General features: G+C 40.7%; 1 protein-coding gene across 6 annotated transcripts in view; it reads left to right on the top strand.

Moving 5' to 3' along the window:
• Nucleotides 1-19,881, top strand: part of abcc3 (ATP-binding cassette, sub-family C (CFTR/MRP), member 3) — a 77,700-nt gene that overhangs the window by 20,752 nt on the left and 37,067 nt on the right. For all 6 annotated transcript variants that reach the window (XM_047378052.1, XM_047378051.1, XM_047378049.1 and 3 more), the window contains exons 2-6: nucleotides 5,391-5,567; nucleotides 11,491-11,616; nucleotides 16,049-16,186; nucleotides 17,890-18,015; nucleotides 18,225-18,286. In XM_047378052.1, the coding sequence (XP_047234008.1) occupies nucleotides 5,391-5,567; nucleotides 11,491-11,616; nucleotides 16,049-16,186; nucleotides 17,890-18,015; nucleotides 18,225-18,286 (629 nt within the window). The remainder of the gene's footprint in view (nucleotides 1-5,390; nucleotides 5,568-11,490; nucleotides 11,617-16,048; nucleotides 16,187-17,889; nucleotides 18,016-18,224; nucleotides 18,287-19,881) is intronic.

The raw sequence follows: 19,881 nt of genomic DNA, 5'->3' as shown, positions 1-19,881 counted from the left end.
GTACAGCAGAAACTAAATCTCTTTGTGGTATGTACATGCATTAATTTTAAAACTGATCTTGCTCTGTTGGGTGTGTGTTTGAGCTCTTTCTGTGATCAGCCATTAATCATATTTTCACTCTGCCTCCTCCTTGGTGTGGATTGTTACCACAGTTTTAAATTTCACATTTACGCTTCACTCCTGCTGCTCAGGCTGATCTGGAGGAAGGAGTGAAGTAGGAAGATAATCATATAAAGCGGGATTTGTTGTGCAAACAATGCAAACAGAGGTTTAGGGTTTAATAATTCCTACAGATATGTGCCCTAATAAAAACCAGAATTAAAAATGGATGTTTTGTTTAGATGTGAAGCTTTCTGGCTAATTAAGGCATTTTTTACTGATTAGAATCGGAATTGCTTTCTGTGGGTCGGATCTGGGTTTCTGCCTAAAGAAGAGGAGTCTAAATGGTTGGGTATGTTGTTTATCAATGATGGCAGGATGGAGTGGGTGGTGGATAAACAGATTTAGGCAGCATCTGCATTCATGAGGGCGTTGTTCTGGTCTGTTGTAGTTCATAAAGAGCTGAACTGAAGAATAAAGTTCTGCATTTATAATGATCTCTCTAACCTTTAACCTGCAACAATGGCCACAATATGAACAATGATGATGGCTTGACCCTGTTTTTAAGAAAAGGGGAAGATCACCATTATTCAGGCTAGTTTGGAGCAATGCTGCTGCTCCTGAACATTTAGGCGAGTTAGGTGGATGGTTTGGATGACTCTGGTTTTTTTTTGGTGACATTTATCTGTGAGGAGACCTAGAACTTGATGGAAGGACTAAACATTTAATTGGTTGTTGGAGAACCTTGGGATCCCCCTGGAAGAGCTAGAGACATTAAATGAGGGATTTCTTTTTAGGTTTTATCCCATACCTGAAAGGATGGATCAAAAATTAAAGCAATTAGAGCATGTTATACATTTTTAAAGTTATTTTGTGTCAGTAGTGTAATACCGCGGTGTTTTAACTCAAGGTTACCATACCATGAAAATCTGGTACACTTCATGCAGAGAACGCCATCTACACCTCATCTCTCTGTTTTATGACAGCAGTGTTCAGCAAAGATATATAAAGCTGGGTACATTCACACCATATACCATATCGAGCTAACCCCCTGCACTTGTACCTTTTTTCTGATAAAAAGGTTACTGATGATAATATAAATGCTGCATGGATGTTCTGGGCATGAATAAAACAAGTGCAGTGCACCAGTAGCAGTAACTGAGTAAAAAAACAGTCCCATCAGCGAGACAGTTTTAGGTAATCTGAATTTATTTTGGCTACATGATTTTTTGTAAATTTTGACATTCAGAATTTGTTTCTAATTCATAAAAATGTTTGCATACTTGTTTTGTGAAAATTGTATATGTTTAAGGAGTAAAGAAATCAGCTGACTCTTTTCACTTTTACTGTTTATGATGTGAAAAACGTAATGAGGAGGGATGCCTAGGTCCCCATCATGTTACATCTATTTAAAAAAAAGGCATTTTAACAACTTGTATTGTTGTTTTATGGGTACTTTGGAACTGTGTTGGACCACTTGTTTGCTGAATATTGGACCATTTGCACGTTGCTGGACGCCACTATGCCTTTCCAATGTCTTCGGCTATTTTGTACCGCAGGATAGTCTGTCCTACAAAACCCAGCGGCCACTGCAGCTGATATGACGGGGCTGTCCCAAGTCTGACGTCACAGGAGGCAATATAGGAAGGCGAACATTTGAAAGAAGCTGCTTTTCACTCTGGAGACCGGACCAGCAACTGAAGCGCATCATTCTGGAAAAGAGTCCCAAGTGGATTTCATTCATTCTCCTTTGCATGGCCAACGAAAAATTCATAAAAAGAGGTTTCTGGAATAAGAAGGCCAGAAATTTCACTTTGCCGATCGAAGACGTGAGCTTAACACGTAACAAAAAAACCACAGAGTTTCAAGGATACGGATCGCCACTTTGCTTTGTCCAGTCGACCCCTGACGGTCAGATCATATTTTCCCCTTTCGCCAAGGAGGCCAGAGGACGAAGATTGACCGCTCTTCCTGAAGTTAACTGTGGACGCACGTTAACTTCCAACCTTCCCCTTCCCCTTCCTTCTCTCTCCCTCTACTGAGAGGAGACAACAACAAGTAAAACCCTTCCTTTATTTTTATTTATTTCTTAGAAATAGTCTGCGCAGGGTAGAGGAGGTTTTAGTGCGATTAGAGTCACCATTTAGAGTCTAATGTGTTCTGAATTGTATGTGCATGCCATTGTTTTGAAACTTGCTGGTACGTTCGGAGGCCGCCGTGTCTTGCAAGTGTGTCTTTACCGTGCAAACACCTGGACTGGAAACTGGACTGCTATAATAACCTTATGGTGAAAATCAACCATTTTCTTTGTCTTCAACTTTACTGCTTACTGCTTTCTTCTATTTTATTTATTTTTTTTTTCTGCAGCACTAGAGGCCTGTATTTTTATTTTTATTTTCTGATAGTAGGGAGACAGGAAATAGAGAAAGAGGGGGAAGACATTCGGCGAAGGTCCCCTGGTCTGGGATTCGAACACGGGACGACCGCTTCGAGGACTGTAGCCTCTTTACATGGGTCGGGCCCTTAACCCCTACATCACCAGCACCGCGCCCCTATTCACTCTCAGGTTGAACTGAAAACCTGTGTTAGGAATTACCTTTGGTGTTTCGCCGAGTTTATGCTGTTCAAGCATGTTGTATAAGTCATTTTAAAAGGATTAGCTGGTAGAGCCTTGCATGAGTGCATTGTCTGTCTGACTGGTATTAGCCTACAGTCAAGGTTGGTGGCTGCAGCTTGGCTAAGCAAAGAGAAGAAAAATGGCAATTTGTAGAGTTGTAAAAATTCACTATCAACACTTGAAAGTTTTTATATATATATATATATATATATATATATATATATATATATATATATATATATATATGCGACTGTGAGACCTGCACAACCTTTATTAAAAACGAGCAAGAACAAATCCACCGTCGAAAGAAAGCCTTAAGAGGTCCTGTTTGCTGTTTCCCACGAGCCATGCAGGGGACGCAGAAGACTTAAGACTTGTACCATTATTAGAGTTGAATTTGTCTACTTCTGTACCTAAAACTGAAACGTGCCAAATATGCTTTTGAGTCAAAGGACTCGTGGATCACTGAGGTAGACACAGACATTTCTATCACTTCTCTCCGCTCCACGCTGTATGCTTCTGCTCACTTAGTCGTTGTGTTCCCACTGATAGGAGTGGTTGTGTAGAGGAGGAGTTTGGCAGCTGTGTTTATCTTGGTTCTGCCTGTGGGTGGGCCTTCAGATGTGTTTGTCCAGGGAAGCAGTGTTCGGGTTTTGTCTCACTGCAGTATGAAATATGTTTACGTTACCTTTCCCCTCCGGATGGTTTCTGGTTTCCTTCTGGTTTACTTTTGTTCCAACTCCTTTAAACAATGAGTCACAACTTCATTGCTTAAAGGTTTTTTACATTATGGATTATCTCACGTTGAGCTGTTAGTGTAAAAGTTGTGTAACGTCTACACACTTAGAGGAGCAAAATGCCTTAATGCTGAATCACTGTTACAATTCATAAAGTGTAGCTCTAAGGTTTTTAAATTCCTAGAGCTTCATCTAAATATGGGCAAAGAGCTTTATGTTTAGGTTAGCGTTTTTTGACTCTTAAGATGTCGGACGCAGTGCTGTGAAAAAAAATGTACCCTCTTAAAAATTCTCTCTTCTCCTTTCCCCCCCAAAAATGAGAATAGGAGTAAAGGTAGCAAGAATGTTATTTTGCCCTGCTGATTTACAGTGCTGTGAAAATGTATTTGCTTGTTTGGAGAAGTCTTCTGTTTGTTTTTTTAATAAATACAAAATGCATTTTTAAATTTGTAATAGAAAAAATTTTCCAAATCAAATCAAAGTCTTCATACAGGGCCATAATTGCCATAAATGAGTCGTAGCAACATCACGGCAGAGTGATTGTGGTAACAAGGAGTCACTGTTTAGAAAAATAATGCCGCTACCTTAGGATTGGCATTGAACGTTGTTTGGTGTTACCACACAACCCTAGTCTGCACATAACTTTACTCTGACCCATTTGTTAGAAATCACAATCAGACCACAGATGTATGTCTAACCTGTTCTACCTTTCTTAAAAGTCGCAAATGAAATATATAAAGCAATTGTAAGATCTGGAGTAGATGTGGAAGCTCCTATAGGATTGAGTTATGTGAGCTAAAGCCAGATTAAGTGTGGAATTACACTGCCAAGGGTGTAAAGACTAAAATGCCAATAAATAAAAGAGAAGCTACACTGACAACTACAATAGGAACAATCATTTTCGGGTCTTAGGATGAAAAAAGGATCTTTCGTTGATACGTTTTCCTATTTTAGCATCTCATCTGTTTATACAATTATTAGACTCAACAAGCTTGAAACACCTTTAGTTTAACTGGGTCTACCTTAACTTAGCACTTGATTTCATTTGAAGTTCTGGAATTCTGAGTGGCTGAAACATTAAAAAATGTTTTTGTGCAGTGAATAGCTTTTGTCAAAAGAGGTAAATATGCTTAGACTATCTGATGTAGTGGGGGACCCTCACGACTGGGGTCCTGCAGCAGGCCATCCCCTCATTTCAAAGTGCTATTAAACATGCATACCCAACAAACACATGGTTTCAGCAGCTGGGTGTGGTGATGTATGGAAAGCAGTTGGAGCTGCATGATCTTCCATCTTTGGCTGTGTCTTGGAATGTGTATGCTTCGATTGAGCATTATAACCACTTTGTCACGGCTGCTTGATAATAAATAGCTATAAACTATTTTACACATTTTCTGCTGGACCTGATTTGGACCTGATCTAACTGTCAGCATTGAAAGCCTTTTTTTTACAGCGAGCATGATTTCTACAACCTCTAGCGAAAACTATGGGATCAGTCAGATGGTTGACTTCAACATAATCAAATCACAAGTGAGCACAAAACATCTCGTAGCAGACAGCTCCATTTCTTACCCGAAAAGGTTGTGTAGGAAACTGCAAAGGGGCAAAATATATCTACAGATACCTATAGGGCTGCATGTCAGCCTTGAAAGGTGCTTTATCCTGTAAATCTGATTTCTCAGCTGCTACTGTGCCTTAAAAGCTATTCTTGACCTTTGAACCTTGTTTTTATTTTGCCACATTACAATACATTAAACATTCATGATTTTCCTCTACTTGATCTGAAAACAGACAATTGAGTACAAGAGTCATTTCATCTGATTCCATGGTTTTGTCAACAGTTTCACTCATCAGTGAGAGGGTCTACGTGTTCTGCAGGGGTTTAATGAGACATGTTGATGTGGGCACTAACCAGCCATTTATGTGTGCCTCTACAGGTAGCCAATGAGACGTTCCACACAGACCGGCCCGACCTCTCAGAGTGTTTCCAGCTCTCTGTTCTGGCATGGCTGCCGTGCATCTTCCTGTGGGCAGCCTTTCCGGTCTACGTCTACTATCTAAAGAAGAGCAGCCGAGGGTACATCATGATGTCCATATTGAACAGGTTCAAAACAGTAAGTAGAACGTACTGTATTGTAATTTATCTCCTTATAGCTCAGTTGGCTAGAACATTGCCAGTAACACATTATAATAGGTTATTGTTGAATATTGACGCTGAAATTATGGATAATGCAGTTTGGATACTGTCTAGACAGTCTGGCCCCATGACTTGCTCAGTATTTACTATATGACACGTGCATGTCACCGTGATTGGTTAACTGTCCTGAAGATGAATTGTATCTCTGGAAGTGCAGGAAGGCAGCGGTTCTGCTCTCCAGGGTTAAGTCAGTAAAAAGCATAAAACATTTAGTGACACTGGCTGATCACCAATCAGTGACGGTCAAGCATGAAATCTACAAAATCCAGAAAACAACTGCAGGGTTTCCGCTACATGTAATTGATTGCGGCGTACCGCCACGGCAAAATAAAGGCTGAAGGCATCAAAACTATGAATTAACACATGTGGAATTATATACTGAACAAAAAAGTGTGAAACAACTGAAAATATGTCTTATATTCTAGGTTCTTCAAAATAGCCACCTTTTGCTTTGATTACTGCTACGCACACTCTTGGCATTCTGTTGATGAGCTTCAAGAGGTAGTCACCTGAAATGGATTTCCAACAGTCTTAAAGGAGTTCCCAGAGATGCTTAGCACTTGTTGGCCCTTTTGCCTTCACTCTGTGGTCCAGTTCACCCCAAACCATATCGATTGGTTTCAGGTCCGGTGACTGTGGAGGCCAGGTCATCTGGCGCAGCAACCCATCACTCTCCTTCTTGGTCAAATAGCCCTTACACAGCCTGGAGGTGTATTTGGGGTCATTGCCCTGTTGAAAAATAAATGATGGTCCAACTAAACGCAAACCGGAAGGAATAGCATGCCGCTGCAAGATGCTGTGGTAGCCATGCTGGTTCAGTATGCCTTAAATTTTGAATAAATCCCCAACAGTGTCACCAGCAAAGCACCCCCACACCATCACACCTCCTCCTCCATGCTTCACGGTGGGAACCAGGCATGTAGAGTCCATCCGTTCACCTCTTCTGCGCCGCACAAAGACACGGTGGTTGGAACCAAAGATCTCAAACTTGGACTCATCAGACCAAAGCACAGATTTTCACTGGTCTAATGTCCATTCCTTGTGTTCTTTAGCCCAAACAAGTCTCTTCTGCTCGTTGCCTGTCCTCAGCAGTGGTTTCCTAGCAGCTATTTTACCATGAAGGCCTGATTCACACAGTCTCCTCTTAACAGTTGTTCTACAGATGTGTCTGCTGCTAGAACTCTGTGTGGCATTAACCTGTTCTCTAATCTGAGCTGCTGTTAACCTGCGATTTCTGGATGAACTTATTGTCCGCAGCAGAGTTGACTCTTGGTCTTCCTTTCCTGGGGCGGTCCTCATGTGAGCCAGTTTCTTTGTAGCGCTTGATGGTTTTTGCAACTGCACTTGGGGACACTTTCAAAGTTTTCCCAATTGTTCGGACTAACTGACCTTCATTTCTTAAAGTAATGATGGCCACTCGTTTTACTTTACTTAGCTGCTTTTTTCTTGCCGTAATACAAATTCTAACAGTCTATTCAGTAGGATTATCAGCTGTGTACTGTATCCACCTCCTGCACAACACAACTGATGGTCCCAACCCCATTTATAAGGCTTGAAATCCCACTTATTAAACCTGACAGGGCACACCTGTGAAGTGAAAACCATTTCAGGTGACTACCTCTTGAAGCTCATCAACAGAATGCCAAGAGTGTGCGGAGCAGTAATCAAAGCAAAAGGTGGCTACTTTGAAGAACCTAGAATATAAGACATATTTTCAGTTGTTTCACATTTTTTTGTGTTCAGTATATAATTCCACATGTGTTAATTCATAGTTTTGATGCCTTCAGTGTGAAGCTACAATATTCATAGTCATGAAAATAAAGACAACTCTGTGAATGAGAAGTTGTGTCCAAACGTTTGGTCTGTACTGTGTGTATATATATAAATATATATATATATATATAATACAAATTCTAACAGTCTATTCAGTAGGATTATCAGCTGTGTACTGTATCCACCGTCACTGCCAAGGACTACCGAACCATTCTTGAGGACCATGTGCATCCAGTGGTTCAAACATTGTATCCTGAAGGTGGTGCTGTGTATCAGGATGACAATTCATCAATACACACAGCAAGACTGGTGAAAGATTGGTTTGATGAACATGAAAGTGAAGTTGAACATCTCCAATGGCCTGCACAGTCACCAGATCTAAATATTATTGAGCCACTTTGGGGTGTTTTGGAGGAGCGAGTCAGGAAATGTTTTCCTCCACCAGTATCACGTAGTGACCTGGCCACTATTCTGCAAGAAGAATGGCTTATATATATATATACAAGTCCTGCACAGTGGTCAGAGGGATTTTAAGCCATTCTTCTTGCAGGATTGCGTTGTTATGTTAATATTTTTTACGCACTTATACTAACCAAAATCAGAGTTTGAAATTTAAATATCATGAAACCTTAAAATTCACTTTATTTTGAAAAACCAACACCGCTGGCTCCTTGCTGCCTGCGCGAAGCTGCTACAGTGGCCCTGTCCCAATACTCGCACTTTCACCCTTGTGTCCCTGAATTGCACGCTCCCGTTGATGAGTTCGAGTGCGTAGTTTATTCTGACTTAAAAATCTCTTTGAAAGCTGCAGAGTAGAAGTTGTTCTTCCCTACTGGACTTCAAAGAAGACCCAACATATAGGATGTTGTCACAAATATGAACAACATGTGTTGAGCAATGCTGACATGTGGTCACAGTTTTAACTACATGCTTGCTCGATTTTGGCATTAAATAATGAAATAACAAATTGGTAAACTTCATTAACGTATTTTATCATAGCATACTGAACAAGTAACAATGCAACATCATACAAATGTCAGCTTGCACCATTTTGTACAGACTTCAAACGGTCTTGGGATGTTTTGGTAAGACAGATGTAAAGCACATTGCAATATTCCAAACAAGACGAACCAAAAGCTAAGATTTAAGATTTCCATCTCAGGACGAGAAACAATAGGGCTAAGTTTGACGATGTTTTGCAAATGGTAGAAACAGGATCGAACCAGACATTTGACATTATTTTCAAGCGTAAAGCCTGAATCAAAGGTTATCCCTATGTTTCTAACAGAGGATTTAGCCAAAAAACCAAGAGGCCCAAGGATTTGTTTTATCTTTCCAGTTATTTTTTGTGGTGCAAACTTCAGTTTTTTCTTCAGAAAGAAACCTTTCAGTCATTTAGCAGCCCATTTAACAGTATCAAAAGATGTCAAGGCTAACATAAGCATCACAGGTCTTTCTGCATGGAGTTTGCATGTTCTCCATGCGTGGGTTAATTGGTCTCTAAGTTGCTCTTAGGTGTGTGACTGAGTGTGTGTGCATGGTTGTTTGTGTGTTGCCCTGCGATGGACTGGCAACCTGTCCAGGGTGTACCCCACCTGGCCATAGACTGCTGGAAATCGGCATCAGCTTCCCCGCAACACACTATGGAAGAAGCGGTATAGAAAATGACTGACTGACCGACTGTGCATCATAATATTTTTTAGAGACGTTAAGAAGAGCTATTTCTGTTCAGTGGGATTCATGAAAACCTGACTGAAAGTGGTCTGCAAAGCTGTACTGATCAAGAGGAGCAGTTAACAGGTAGCTGACCAGAAGCTAAATAACCATTTACCATATTAAGTACAGTAGGACCAATACATTGAAAGACTCTTAATCAAGCACACTGGTAGAGTCTCCAGAGAGCAGGAGAATGACTTACGGTGCCAACAAACCTAGCCAACTCAGGTAGAGGCACTGTCTCAAAATGGTCTATAATAACAGGCCGACCCGCAAAGGGCATGGTCAACCCAGGAGTAGGTGGAGAAATATTATTTCTCCCTTTACTGGCTTTTTCTGTGAAATAAGAAAGAAAAGTTTTCAATCCTCATTCGAAGACCCTAGATCTACCGCCTCGATGAGGCAATGTTGTTGCTGGTCTAATCTCTAACTCTGGACCTCACAGGTGCCCTTCAACATTATTTTTGTCATTATATCTACTTAGTCACTGCAGTCCATGCCTGACTTGTTCTGATTTACCATATTCAGATCCCAAAACAGGTATTCTTGCCATCCTGCTGTGAGCATTATTTATACTGGCAGTAAAGGCAGTGTCACATGGTGTGTGTGTGAGAGGAGTCGCTGTAGAATAGGGTTTTGCTTTTATTTTAAAAAAAGACAAGGGGGTTACAGAGTTAGCATCTTATATTAGTGATTAGCAAGTTTAGCATTACCAAAACAGCAATCTCTTTGTGTTTCTATGAACGTAGATCTTTACATTTGCGCTGAGATTTCCTAAAGGCTACCAACATTTCTACATCCAGCAAGTTCCATGGCAAACAGCAATAGAGCAGCTTTGCTATACTCTGTTCCACCTTGTTATCTGCCAAAAGCCCTGCTCTCTTTGTTTACCTGGAATGAACTGCAGGCGTGTCCAGGCATGCTGTAGAATATAGCTTCTTACATCTCTGTGCTTCCTCTGGCTTCATTTTAAACACTCATCTAATACGCTAACTTTGATTCTCCTTCATTCAGTAACAGTGTCCACATGGAACAGTGTTGTTGCCAGAGTGACCTGGTTAACACTCAGTATGGTGTTGAAAAAACATGGTCACCCTTCAGGGACAATGTCCACTTCCACTCACCTGCTGATTTCTCATACGAGCTCTGCTTATACAGTAGCTAAAATATAATTTAATTGTGGTTAAGATTTTATTGCTATGACAAAGACAACAAGTTAGAAACACATGCTGTGGACTACTCAGCCAATAAGCCGAAACACTGATCACAAAGTAGAGTTTCATCTGTAAACGTTTTGCTGCTGTAGGTAAAAGGTAGAAGGCCTTGACATACCTCTATCTGAAGTCACTAGGACCTTGTGATAGGCACATGTCCATTTTCATACCATTTTTGAGTCTGCTAAACAACCACCTTCCACTCACAGATGGAAAGTTTTCAGTACAGCCACATAAGGGGCAATAGTGCGCTGGTTTACACATTGTCTACTCAGGAGAAGAAGAAAAGAAATAATAGAGATTTCTAACCGGAATATCAACAGCATTTATATTCTTCTTGTTACGAATTGAGGAATTATCCACAATAATAACTTAAATGAGTCCAGCCTCTTTCCAAGTTATGCTCTTTCTGAAGTCAAGATGCAACAGTCCGGAAAGAGTTTTATATCTGATCCATGGGTCTACAAGAAGATTTTGGTTTGATGACCTGAGGGATTAGTTGGAGTTTGACCATGCAGAGCCCTAGAAGTTGAAGTCCGGATTTTAAAATGGCTTATACAATGAACAAGTAACATTAAAGCAGAAGGGATACGAGCTCCTCTGTTTATTCCAGGTATGAGTCTTGCTGCAGAGTTTTAGACCATCTTAATCCAGTGAAAAGATTTTTTGTTCATGCATGTGAAAAACAATAGTCCAGATGAGAGGCAATAAAAGCATGGTTAACCATTTCGAGTTCCTGTTTTGACACCAACCTTCTTAGTTTAAAATATTTCTTAAATTATAAAAACTGTTCCCAACAAGTTGTTTTGACTGACCTTTGGGAGACATTGATTGATCAAAAACAACATCAAAATTCCTTAATATTACTTGATGGCCGCGTTCAAAATCCCAATCTGTTGGACCAGGGGAACCATGCTCTCTATTATAATGATCAGATACTAGCTCTAGTTTTATTTCACATGTACTTTTATCTGTAAAATAAAGGTAAGCTTCCTTTAAAACATTGGGTTTTTCCCACACTAAAACATGATTTGTTAAACCCTCTCTCCTGTTCTGCAATATCTCTGACTGCCTTTTGTTTTTACAGTATTTCATTTCATTGTTTTCTGTTCTCACTCTGCTCTTCCTTTGCTTCAGGTGTTTGGCTTGTTCCTTTGGATCGTGTGTTGGTCAGACCTCTTCTACACATTCCACGAGCTGCGGATAGGTCACACCCACCCCCCCATCTATTTCATCACCCCGCTGGTGCTCGGCATGACCATGGTAAGGGACATGTAGCATGATAGACTACATTTCTTGTGTATGCAGCATATAAATCGTGTGTTACTGTCACATATGCAAATTCAGAGTGTAGAGAATACAGTGAGGGCATGCTGTCACAGTGATAAACGATAAGAGCAGCATAACTACCCTCATTGTCTTCAGTGTGCATACTATGGCTACTGGCTCCAGCACAAAGGTGGCAGAGGTGTGTGTAGTAGATACCGATAAAACAAGTAGATACTACTGTTAAATGCAGTGGAGATATCAAAGAACATGATCCTCACAGTGCGGCTGACTTTGTCCAGATGACAGTGGGTTTGTTGTTTGCTTTCTCCGGTGAGCAAACAGGAGTCTCTCTAGGACCTTCATGATGTGGGATGTCAGGGCAACAGGCCACCCATGAGCACCCATCAGTCATTGAGGACTGATGGGTGAGTTTTCTTTGGTACCAGAACAAGAAAGGAGGTCTTCCACAACCCTGGAACCTTCTTCTGGGCCAGGCTAAGGTTGAAGAAGTGCTGCAGAATCCCACAGAGCTGCTCTGCACAGCCCTTCAGGACTCTAGGGCTGACACCATTTGGACCTGCAGCCTTATTCCAGTTCAGTCTTTCCAGTTGTCTCTTCACCTGACTTCTTGAGACACACAGGTAGTAGGGGGAAGCAAAGGGAGCATCACCATCTTCTGATTTTGTTCAAGGCAAACATGTAGAAGCATAAGCGTCCATGGCTGAGGTGGAAACATTTGAGGTGTGACAGGAAAGCTGTGGGTCAAAGGGGGGTCAGATGTCTGTTTGGCTGTGAGCAGGAGAGGAGGATGCTGAGCTTGTTTCTGAAGTGAACCTATTGAACAACATGTTTAGTTCATTGGCTCTGTCCAAACATCCATTGGTCCGATCATCCTTCTGCTTGAAGCCTGTGATCTTCATCCCTGACCACACATCTCTGATATTGTTTTGCTGAAGCTTCCATCCAGCTTCTTCTTGCACACCTCCTTGCTGTCTCTGTTTTTCTTATTAAGCAGGTCCTTCTGGTCCCTGGTGATCACTATAGCTAGAATGTATTTTGTTTTATTAATAGTAATTTTGATTTTTAAGACTCACTCTGTTAAAATGTGCATATGCTATACAATGTACCCGTAGCAATGACATGTTTAATAAACTTGTGTCAGCTAGATGTTTTTAAAAATATGATTTTAATTTTATTTTCATCTCAAGTACTCAAGTACAAAACTTTTACCTTAAGAGTGTCGCGTGCTAACGAAGCAGTTTTATGTGGAGTTATTTCTCATGTAGCTCCTCTGTGGTTGTGCATTCAAGCTGGTCTCTTCGGGTGAAGAGAGGGGAAGGGCTCCAAACCTTCTGTTTTTATAGAAAATGTAAAAATGTAAGGGCAAACAACCTTCCATCATTCAGTTCATGGGAACTGTAAACACAGTCCTGTCACAGAATTCGCTGCATGTTGGGCGCAAATAAAAAGAAGTCGCTCTGCAAAAGCATGTTTCATGTGATCTAGCACCGTGATCTAACACATCTGAAATAAAGAGTCCGTATTACGGAAAACACAGTCTTAATGAATTAAAGCCAGAAAAAGCTTGACCAGAAACTTGTCAAATAATTTTAGATCAAGCAGGTAACATCTGACCAAATTCTGGGCAAATGATCTACTAAACATGCTGGTCCTGTGCAGTGTTGCAACCAGTATATCTGTCACTGTGTTGCTGCTGTTTCAGTATATTGGCTCTGTTTCTGAAAATGCTATATTTTTTATACACTACCTTCTGGAAACTATTTTCCACTTTGTCACTTAAAAACCTGACATGTATGTAGTTGGGGAATTTAAGTGACAGTTTTATTTTACTTGTTTTACAAATGCATATCTGAAAAGTGACATGCATTTCTATTCCCTCCCTTTCCTTTGATACCTTTAAGTGAAGTCCTGTGCTACCTGTTGCTTTCAGAAATCACGTAATTCGTAATAGAATCCAAATCTGTATAATTTCTTGTCAAACCTATGTCGAGCTAGGAAAACTTTACTGGCCATCCATTAACTCTTACATTACTCCTCACCTCTCCCTGACTCTTTTTATTTGGCACCCAAAGGACAATCCTCAGTCAGAGATCAGTTGTACGTTTCCACAAGTTTATTAAAACCAATCTGAATTCAGAGAGGGAGACACACACTTACACGGGTACCTGGAAACGTCTGTGTTGTCTCTTTTGGGGGTGCGCCACAATACCTTTATATACCCCTCGCTGCCATGCAGTACACATACACAATCATTCTGTCTGTGTTATGTCTCCCCAGCAACAGAATCAAAGAAACAGAGATACATTTAATCATTTAATTAAATAATTGTTTCCCACACGTCTTCAGGAATCTTCAGGGAGAGGAGTACCATGCCTCCCTAATACACTGCCAGCTTCTCACGATACAGACAGAAAACACCTGCAAGCTTTAACCTTGAATAATAAACACTCATTGTGTAAAAACTGGACTGTATAATACTAGAGGCTACTGTTATGTTTTTTCTAACTATCATAACTAAAAACTCCTAATAATAATCAATCTATAAGCAGGAAAGTCCCAAATATATCTTAGTCTTAGCTACTAATAATAAGGCATTTATATTTCTACACCTACCAAGACATGACTATCCACCCAAACACGCAGCCCATTTTAACTGTGGAGGAGCTACAGTGATTCACAGCTCAGGTGGGAGAATCTGTTGAATAGACAAATAACAATCGTGCACTCCACAAATCTGGCCTTTTTGGAAGAGTAGCAAGAAAAAGCTATTGCTGAAAGAAAGACATTAGATGTCCTGTTTAAGGTTTGCACAAGTGACGAAGAAATAGCAAACATGAAGAAGAAGGTGCTCTGGTCAGAGTAGACCAAAATCTCAAATGCTACATGTGGTGGGAAAGCTGATGCTGCACATCACACTAATCGAAACATTCCCACGGTGAAACATGGTTGTGGCAGCATCATGCTTTAGAGGATATTTAAAAGATAGCCAGAGTTGATGGGGAAATACATGAAGCTAAATACAAGGTAATCCTAGAAGAAAATCTGATGTAGGCAGCAAAAGACTTGAGACTGGGGCAGAGATTTAATTTCTAGCAGGACAGTGACACCAAGCACACAGCCAGTTACAATAGAAAGACTTAGATCAAAGCTTATTCATGTGTTAGAATAGCCCAGTCTTGTAGCTGTAATTGCAGTTAAAGGTGATGCTACAAAATGTTGACTCAAGGTGGCTGAATACAAATGCAGCCCCTGCATGAATTGTAGTTTCATTCCCCGTGCATTGAGGGTGGCTCGGTTGGCCCAGTTGTGCCCTCAGGATGATGCTGACCTCCCGCCCTCTGGGCAGGTGGCTCCCCTCAGGCGTTCAAAGCGCCATGTTGAGACCACAGTATCTCTCTTCCCCACCCATGCCTGATTGGTCTGTGGAGGAGGATGTTTTGTCTCTGGCCGCGTTGGCCTCTCAATTTAGAGATGAGGAGGAGGCGCAGTCCTCCCAAGCCCTGAGACTGCCTCATTTTCTTCACAAAGTACAGTTGGTGAGCCCAGTGACGGCTCTATGCTCTAGAGCCATAGTTACATACGTAACTTTCATTTTTATTTGTACAATTAGTTGAAAGCCATAACTTTCCTTCCACTTTACACAAAATCCCACTAGGATTCATTGATGTTTACAGTTATATCACAAAATGTGGAATGGTAAGAGAGGTACTGTGCATACAAGGAGATTCACATTCAGATATTCATATGAGCACCCTTCCTGTCTGCAGGGAATATACTGATCTAGGAAGCAACAAATGTCATAAATTAGGTAGCACTAATCATCTCATTCTCCTTTTCTTTGAGCCCCATTTTATGACCTGCTCTTTGTTAGTACAATATCAAAATATTATATATATATCTAGTCATGATGTTCTGATTGGATTTGTAGTCACTAATCTGAAGTTCTGTTCTGACTTGTTTTGCAAAAACGTTAGTAAATCTGGTGTTTAAACTTGAAGATTTACAGTTTCCTGTTTGATCTTGTGTGGGACAACAGCCTTGATGATCTGTCAGTTTGTTAAACATCACAGTATAAAAAAAATCATAACTAGTTTCAGTTTCTCTGTTGCTTTGATTTCAGACCTGCTGTATCTTTAGTAGCGACAGAGCAATAAATCAGAATATCAGAATACTTCAGAAGAGCTGTATGGGCCTACAACAAATCCAGAAAATTTGTGAATTAAAAGTGTCTGACCCTGTGTTTGATAGAAAACAGATCATAATCAGGAGATCAACCCGAGTGAGAGTGCAGTTCACCTAACATGCCCTCAGTCACTCTGTTCCAACTAATCTAACTCCATTTCTCCCTCTGTTCTTTCCCACCCCTCTCTCCCTTTCCTTTTTTCCTGTCCCTCTCGTTGCTCAGCTGTTGGCCACCTTTCTGATCCAGTATGAGAGGTTACAGGGGGTTCAGTCCTCAGGGGTCCTCTTCATCTTCTGGTTCCTATCTGTGCTGTGCGCCATCGTGCCTTTCCGCTCCAAGATCCTGAAGGCCTCCGGCCAGGTAAGAACACAGTGAAGTCTGACCACCTCACAGCCTTAACACCACCCTTAGATCTCCATCTTCTTTTACTGTGTCAAATCGGTTTGATTCTGGTCTTTGCAGTCTTTTACATAATGTACCTCTTAGACCTCCAAGTCGTTTAAGGACACTTGATCAGTCAGTGGTGCCTGTCTGTTTCCAGTGTGTTGTTTTTAGGAGTGGCTGTGGAGTTTACACTGTCTAGATGTTTTACAGGGAGCACCACTAAGCACAGAGCAGAGAGCGAATAGTAGGCTTGTTGTTTTTGACATCCTTATCTTACTTCCAGTGTGCACACTGCACTGACTCATCGGCAGCAAACACAGCAAAACCTGCAGGATGTAAGACAGGCAGGCTGCGGTTCAAGAAGCATGCACAGATCTACATGAATAATAAATAAAACCAAAATATAATCAAACCGTATTTGCGTGTGATAGATTTTTGCCTTTCCTAGGAAAAAGAGCAAAAGGACCAGTGACCTTGTAAATACTACTGCTTCAAAGACTTAAGTTGTGGGATATTGTGAGGGGATTCTAGGCGATAGACCAACACAAAGTAAAGGATACATGCATTAGGAAAAAATCTTTTACTACTAAATATCTGAAACGTGTGCCCCCCTAAGACAGTAGTTTGTACTACCATCTTTAACTTCACATGCAGACACAAGTGTTTGTCTTTACCTGCTAAACAGATTTTGCCCCACTTGCCTTTGAAAAAAAGCTTAATCTGATTCAGAATGGATGAAGAGCGTCTGTGAACATCAGTTATTAAGTTAGTTGTCCATTCACATACATATGCTTTGACCTAAACCATCCCATCATAGCCCTCTGGCTATATTTTAGGGTCATTCTCCTGCTGCAAGGTAAACTGAGTCTTTTTAGGTTTTCTTCCATCCATCTGACCTCTTTCTTAGCGTTTATGGCAGCACTTTAGTTGCTTTGATTAATGGCAGGATTCCAGCCAAGAAAGAGGAAAAGGCAGTGCTGAGAAAACCCTACAGTAGAAAACCAGCATAGCAGAGGGATAATAACGGCTTTCACCCAGACTGGACAAACTTCTTCGTCCTCATTCTTCATATGGGTTGGAAACCTGTTTGTGTTGATACATGCTACTATAGAAATAGACACTGAATGTTGGAGCAATCAGGCCTTCTAAAATCTGCTTTGAGAGATTAAACAGTTTAAGTGCTTACCTTCATGGGCTGGTTACCCTTGTCATGGTTTTAAATCATACTGTAAGGTCTTCTTACTAAGATGCCAGAGAAAGTGTCAGTTTTGTCTGGCTCTGTGTAACTCACCGCTGTTCCTCCTCCACTTGAAGCTGCGCACTGCTGGTTCAGCTGGCTAGTACATTTTTCCCAGAAAAGACCAATTAGTCCAATATTTTCAGTCATGAAAAACCAAACAGATATGGTGTGGAAACTAAAAGAGCGCCACTTGTCACTGTTAACTGAAGCACATTTACATTTACACTTAAAAAAACTGTTTTTGTCATCATTATTATGGCTCTTATTGTATATGATGGCCTGTAAAAAATTATTTTCAGTTAAAATAATGACTTGAAACATTATTTAATGATTGCTATGACTAAATGATTAACATTATTCCATTTATCTTGTAAACAGCATTTGGTGGGTTGTGATTCCAACATCTGTCCGAACTCACTTCTCTTTTTTTGCATTTCAGGACGACATTCCAGACAAGCTGCGTTTTACTACCTTCTACTTATACTTTGGCCTGATTCTCTGCGAGCTCATCCTCTGCTGCTTCAATGAGAAACCTCCTCTCTTCTCCAATGTTGTCACTGATCCTGTGAGTCCCACATGTTGCAGCACTACGAAGCACGTTTACATCTACATGCTGACATGTGTTTGGTTCTTTGAGCAGCTGAAAGTCACTCTGTGTGTGCTCCATGCGCTCAGGATATTCAGTTGGAAGTGCTGCTCACAGAAGTATCTGCCTTTTATCCTCATTTAACTGGCCTGACTTGTTTTTCTGCCCATCTTTTGATTTCTCCTCAGAATCCGTGCCCTGAAACTACAGCGGGCTTTTTGTCCACCGTTACCTTCTGGTGGTTCACAAGGTGGGCTGACGCTTCTCTCTGCCGTCACAGACCTTTGGTTCTGTTCTTCTAAATGCCTACACATACTACCCACTTCTTCATTTAGTTCTAAGTAATGAAAAACATAACTGGATTAGAAAATAAAAGGTTGCTTGAGACCAGCATCAAAATAGTTCAGTTTTATTTATTAGTTTTTCCTTCTCTCAAAGGGCAGCAACTAGCAAATCCAAACCTGCTGAGCCAAACTGTTGAAATATTTACTTTCAGATTGGCTGCCTGTTTACTTTTTCACTCACCAACTGGAGAGTTTATTAAAGAAGACTCACCATAAAGAGAAAAACAGACAAACTTTACTATAACAGTGTAAAATAAAGCTTTGTTAAAAGTTGCTCTTGGAGGACTTTATGATTGCCCTTCTTCTTCATGGCAGTGTCCCTTGGATGAGAAGAAACTACACATGGATTGTGTCAGGATGCCTCACTGTTTGTACAACACAGGACTTATAGTAGCTCTTAACTTCTACTTTCTGGTCAAATTAACTGTTTTTTGGTGTTCCAAACAACCCAATTAGAGGGTTCACCAGAGAATATATGTTTGGACCAGTTTTCTGCTGTCCGTTTTTGCACTCCCTGCAGAATTTCAGTTTTTCCCTGGTGTTTTTCTTGGACAGAGGTGGCTTCTTTGCTGCATTTCTTATCACAAGGCCAATTTTTCAAAAGTCCTCACCTCATTTGGAGTGAGCTCTGCACTGGTGGCAATTCTGTTGCCACTCATCTTTAATGATGATCTTGGAGTTTGCTGGACAGTCTCAGACGTCTTCTTCTCTGACAGTGACTGCAGCTCTAAGTTTGCTTTAGTTTCTAAATTCTGATTCCCTTTGCTCAGACATGCTCATTCTCCTGCATGTCTCTTCACGATCCCAAGGACTGAGTGTGGGGACATCAGTGTTACAGAAGAAGGTTTCTCTTCCCAGTTTCAATATGTGGATTGCGTTGCTGTATTCCTGTATTAAAGAACAGTACCTGGTGTTTTCTGTATATCGGTTTACAAGTTTGTGCCCAAACTAATGGTCTATCATGGTGGTAAGGAGAACATTGTTTTGGTAAGCCACATAAAAGAGGACAGTTTCCCTGTCAGTGTTTTAGGTGCCTGGATCTCCTGGTGCTCATATCTATATCTATACTCATTTTTGTAGCTATTAAATTTTACTATTGGATACTTTTTATGCGGAAAATGCTAAGAGTTTCCAGAGAAATCCAATGTAGAGGTTCCTGATGATAATATTAAACAAGACTGGGAAATTCACAGAAATGTTTTTGTAAAAACAGTTGTTGCCCAAAATACTCTGAAGTAGACATGAGCTGAAAAGAAATTCTCATGGTGTAATGCCACGGTATCAACATGATAATGTAAAATGTATGACAAAAATGTATAACATGATCATATAATAATTCATAGCTATCTGTAGTTGTTTAACATTGTTACCCCAATCAGAGTTATAGGTGGTGCTCTTTTAGTTTGTCTGACTGGAAATACTTCCAAACAGCCAAATTAATCTTTTTTAAGCCAGACAATAGTGTTGTAGCCATCTGATTGGCAGTGTGCAGCAACAGACA

This window comes from Girardinichthys multiradiatus, chromosome 10, assembly GCF_021462225.1.
Source record: "Girardinichthys multiradiatus isolate DD_20200921_A chromosome 10, DD_fGirMul_XY1, whole genome shotgun sequence".
In the NCBI taxonomy this organism is placed as follows: Eukaryota; Metazoa; Chordata; class Actinopteri; order Cyprinodontiformes; family Goodeidae; genus Girardinichthys; species Girardinichthys multiradiatus.
This window is presented reverse-complemented; position numbering and strand designations above follow the sequence as displayed.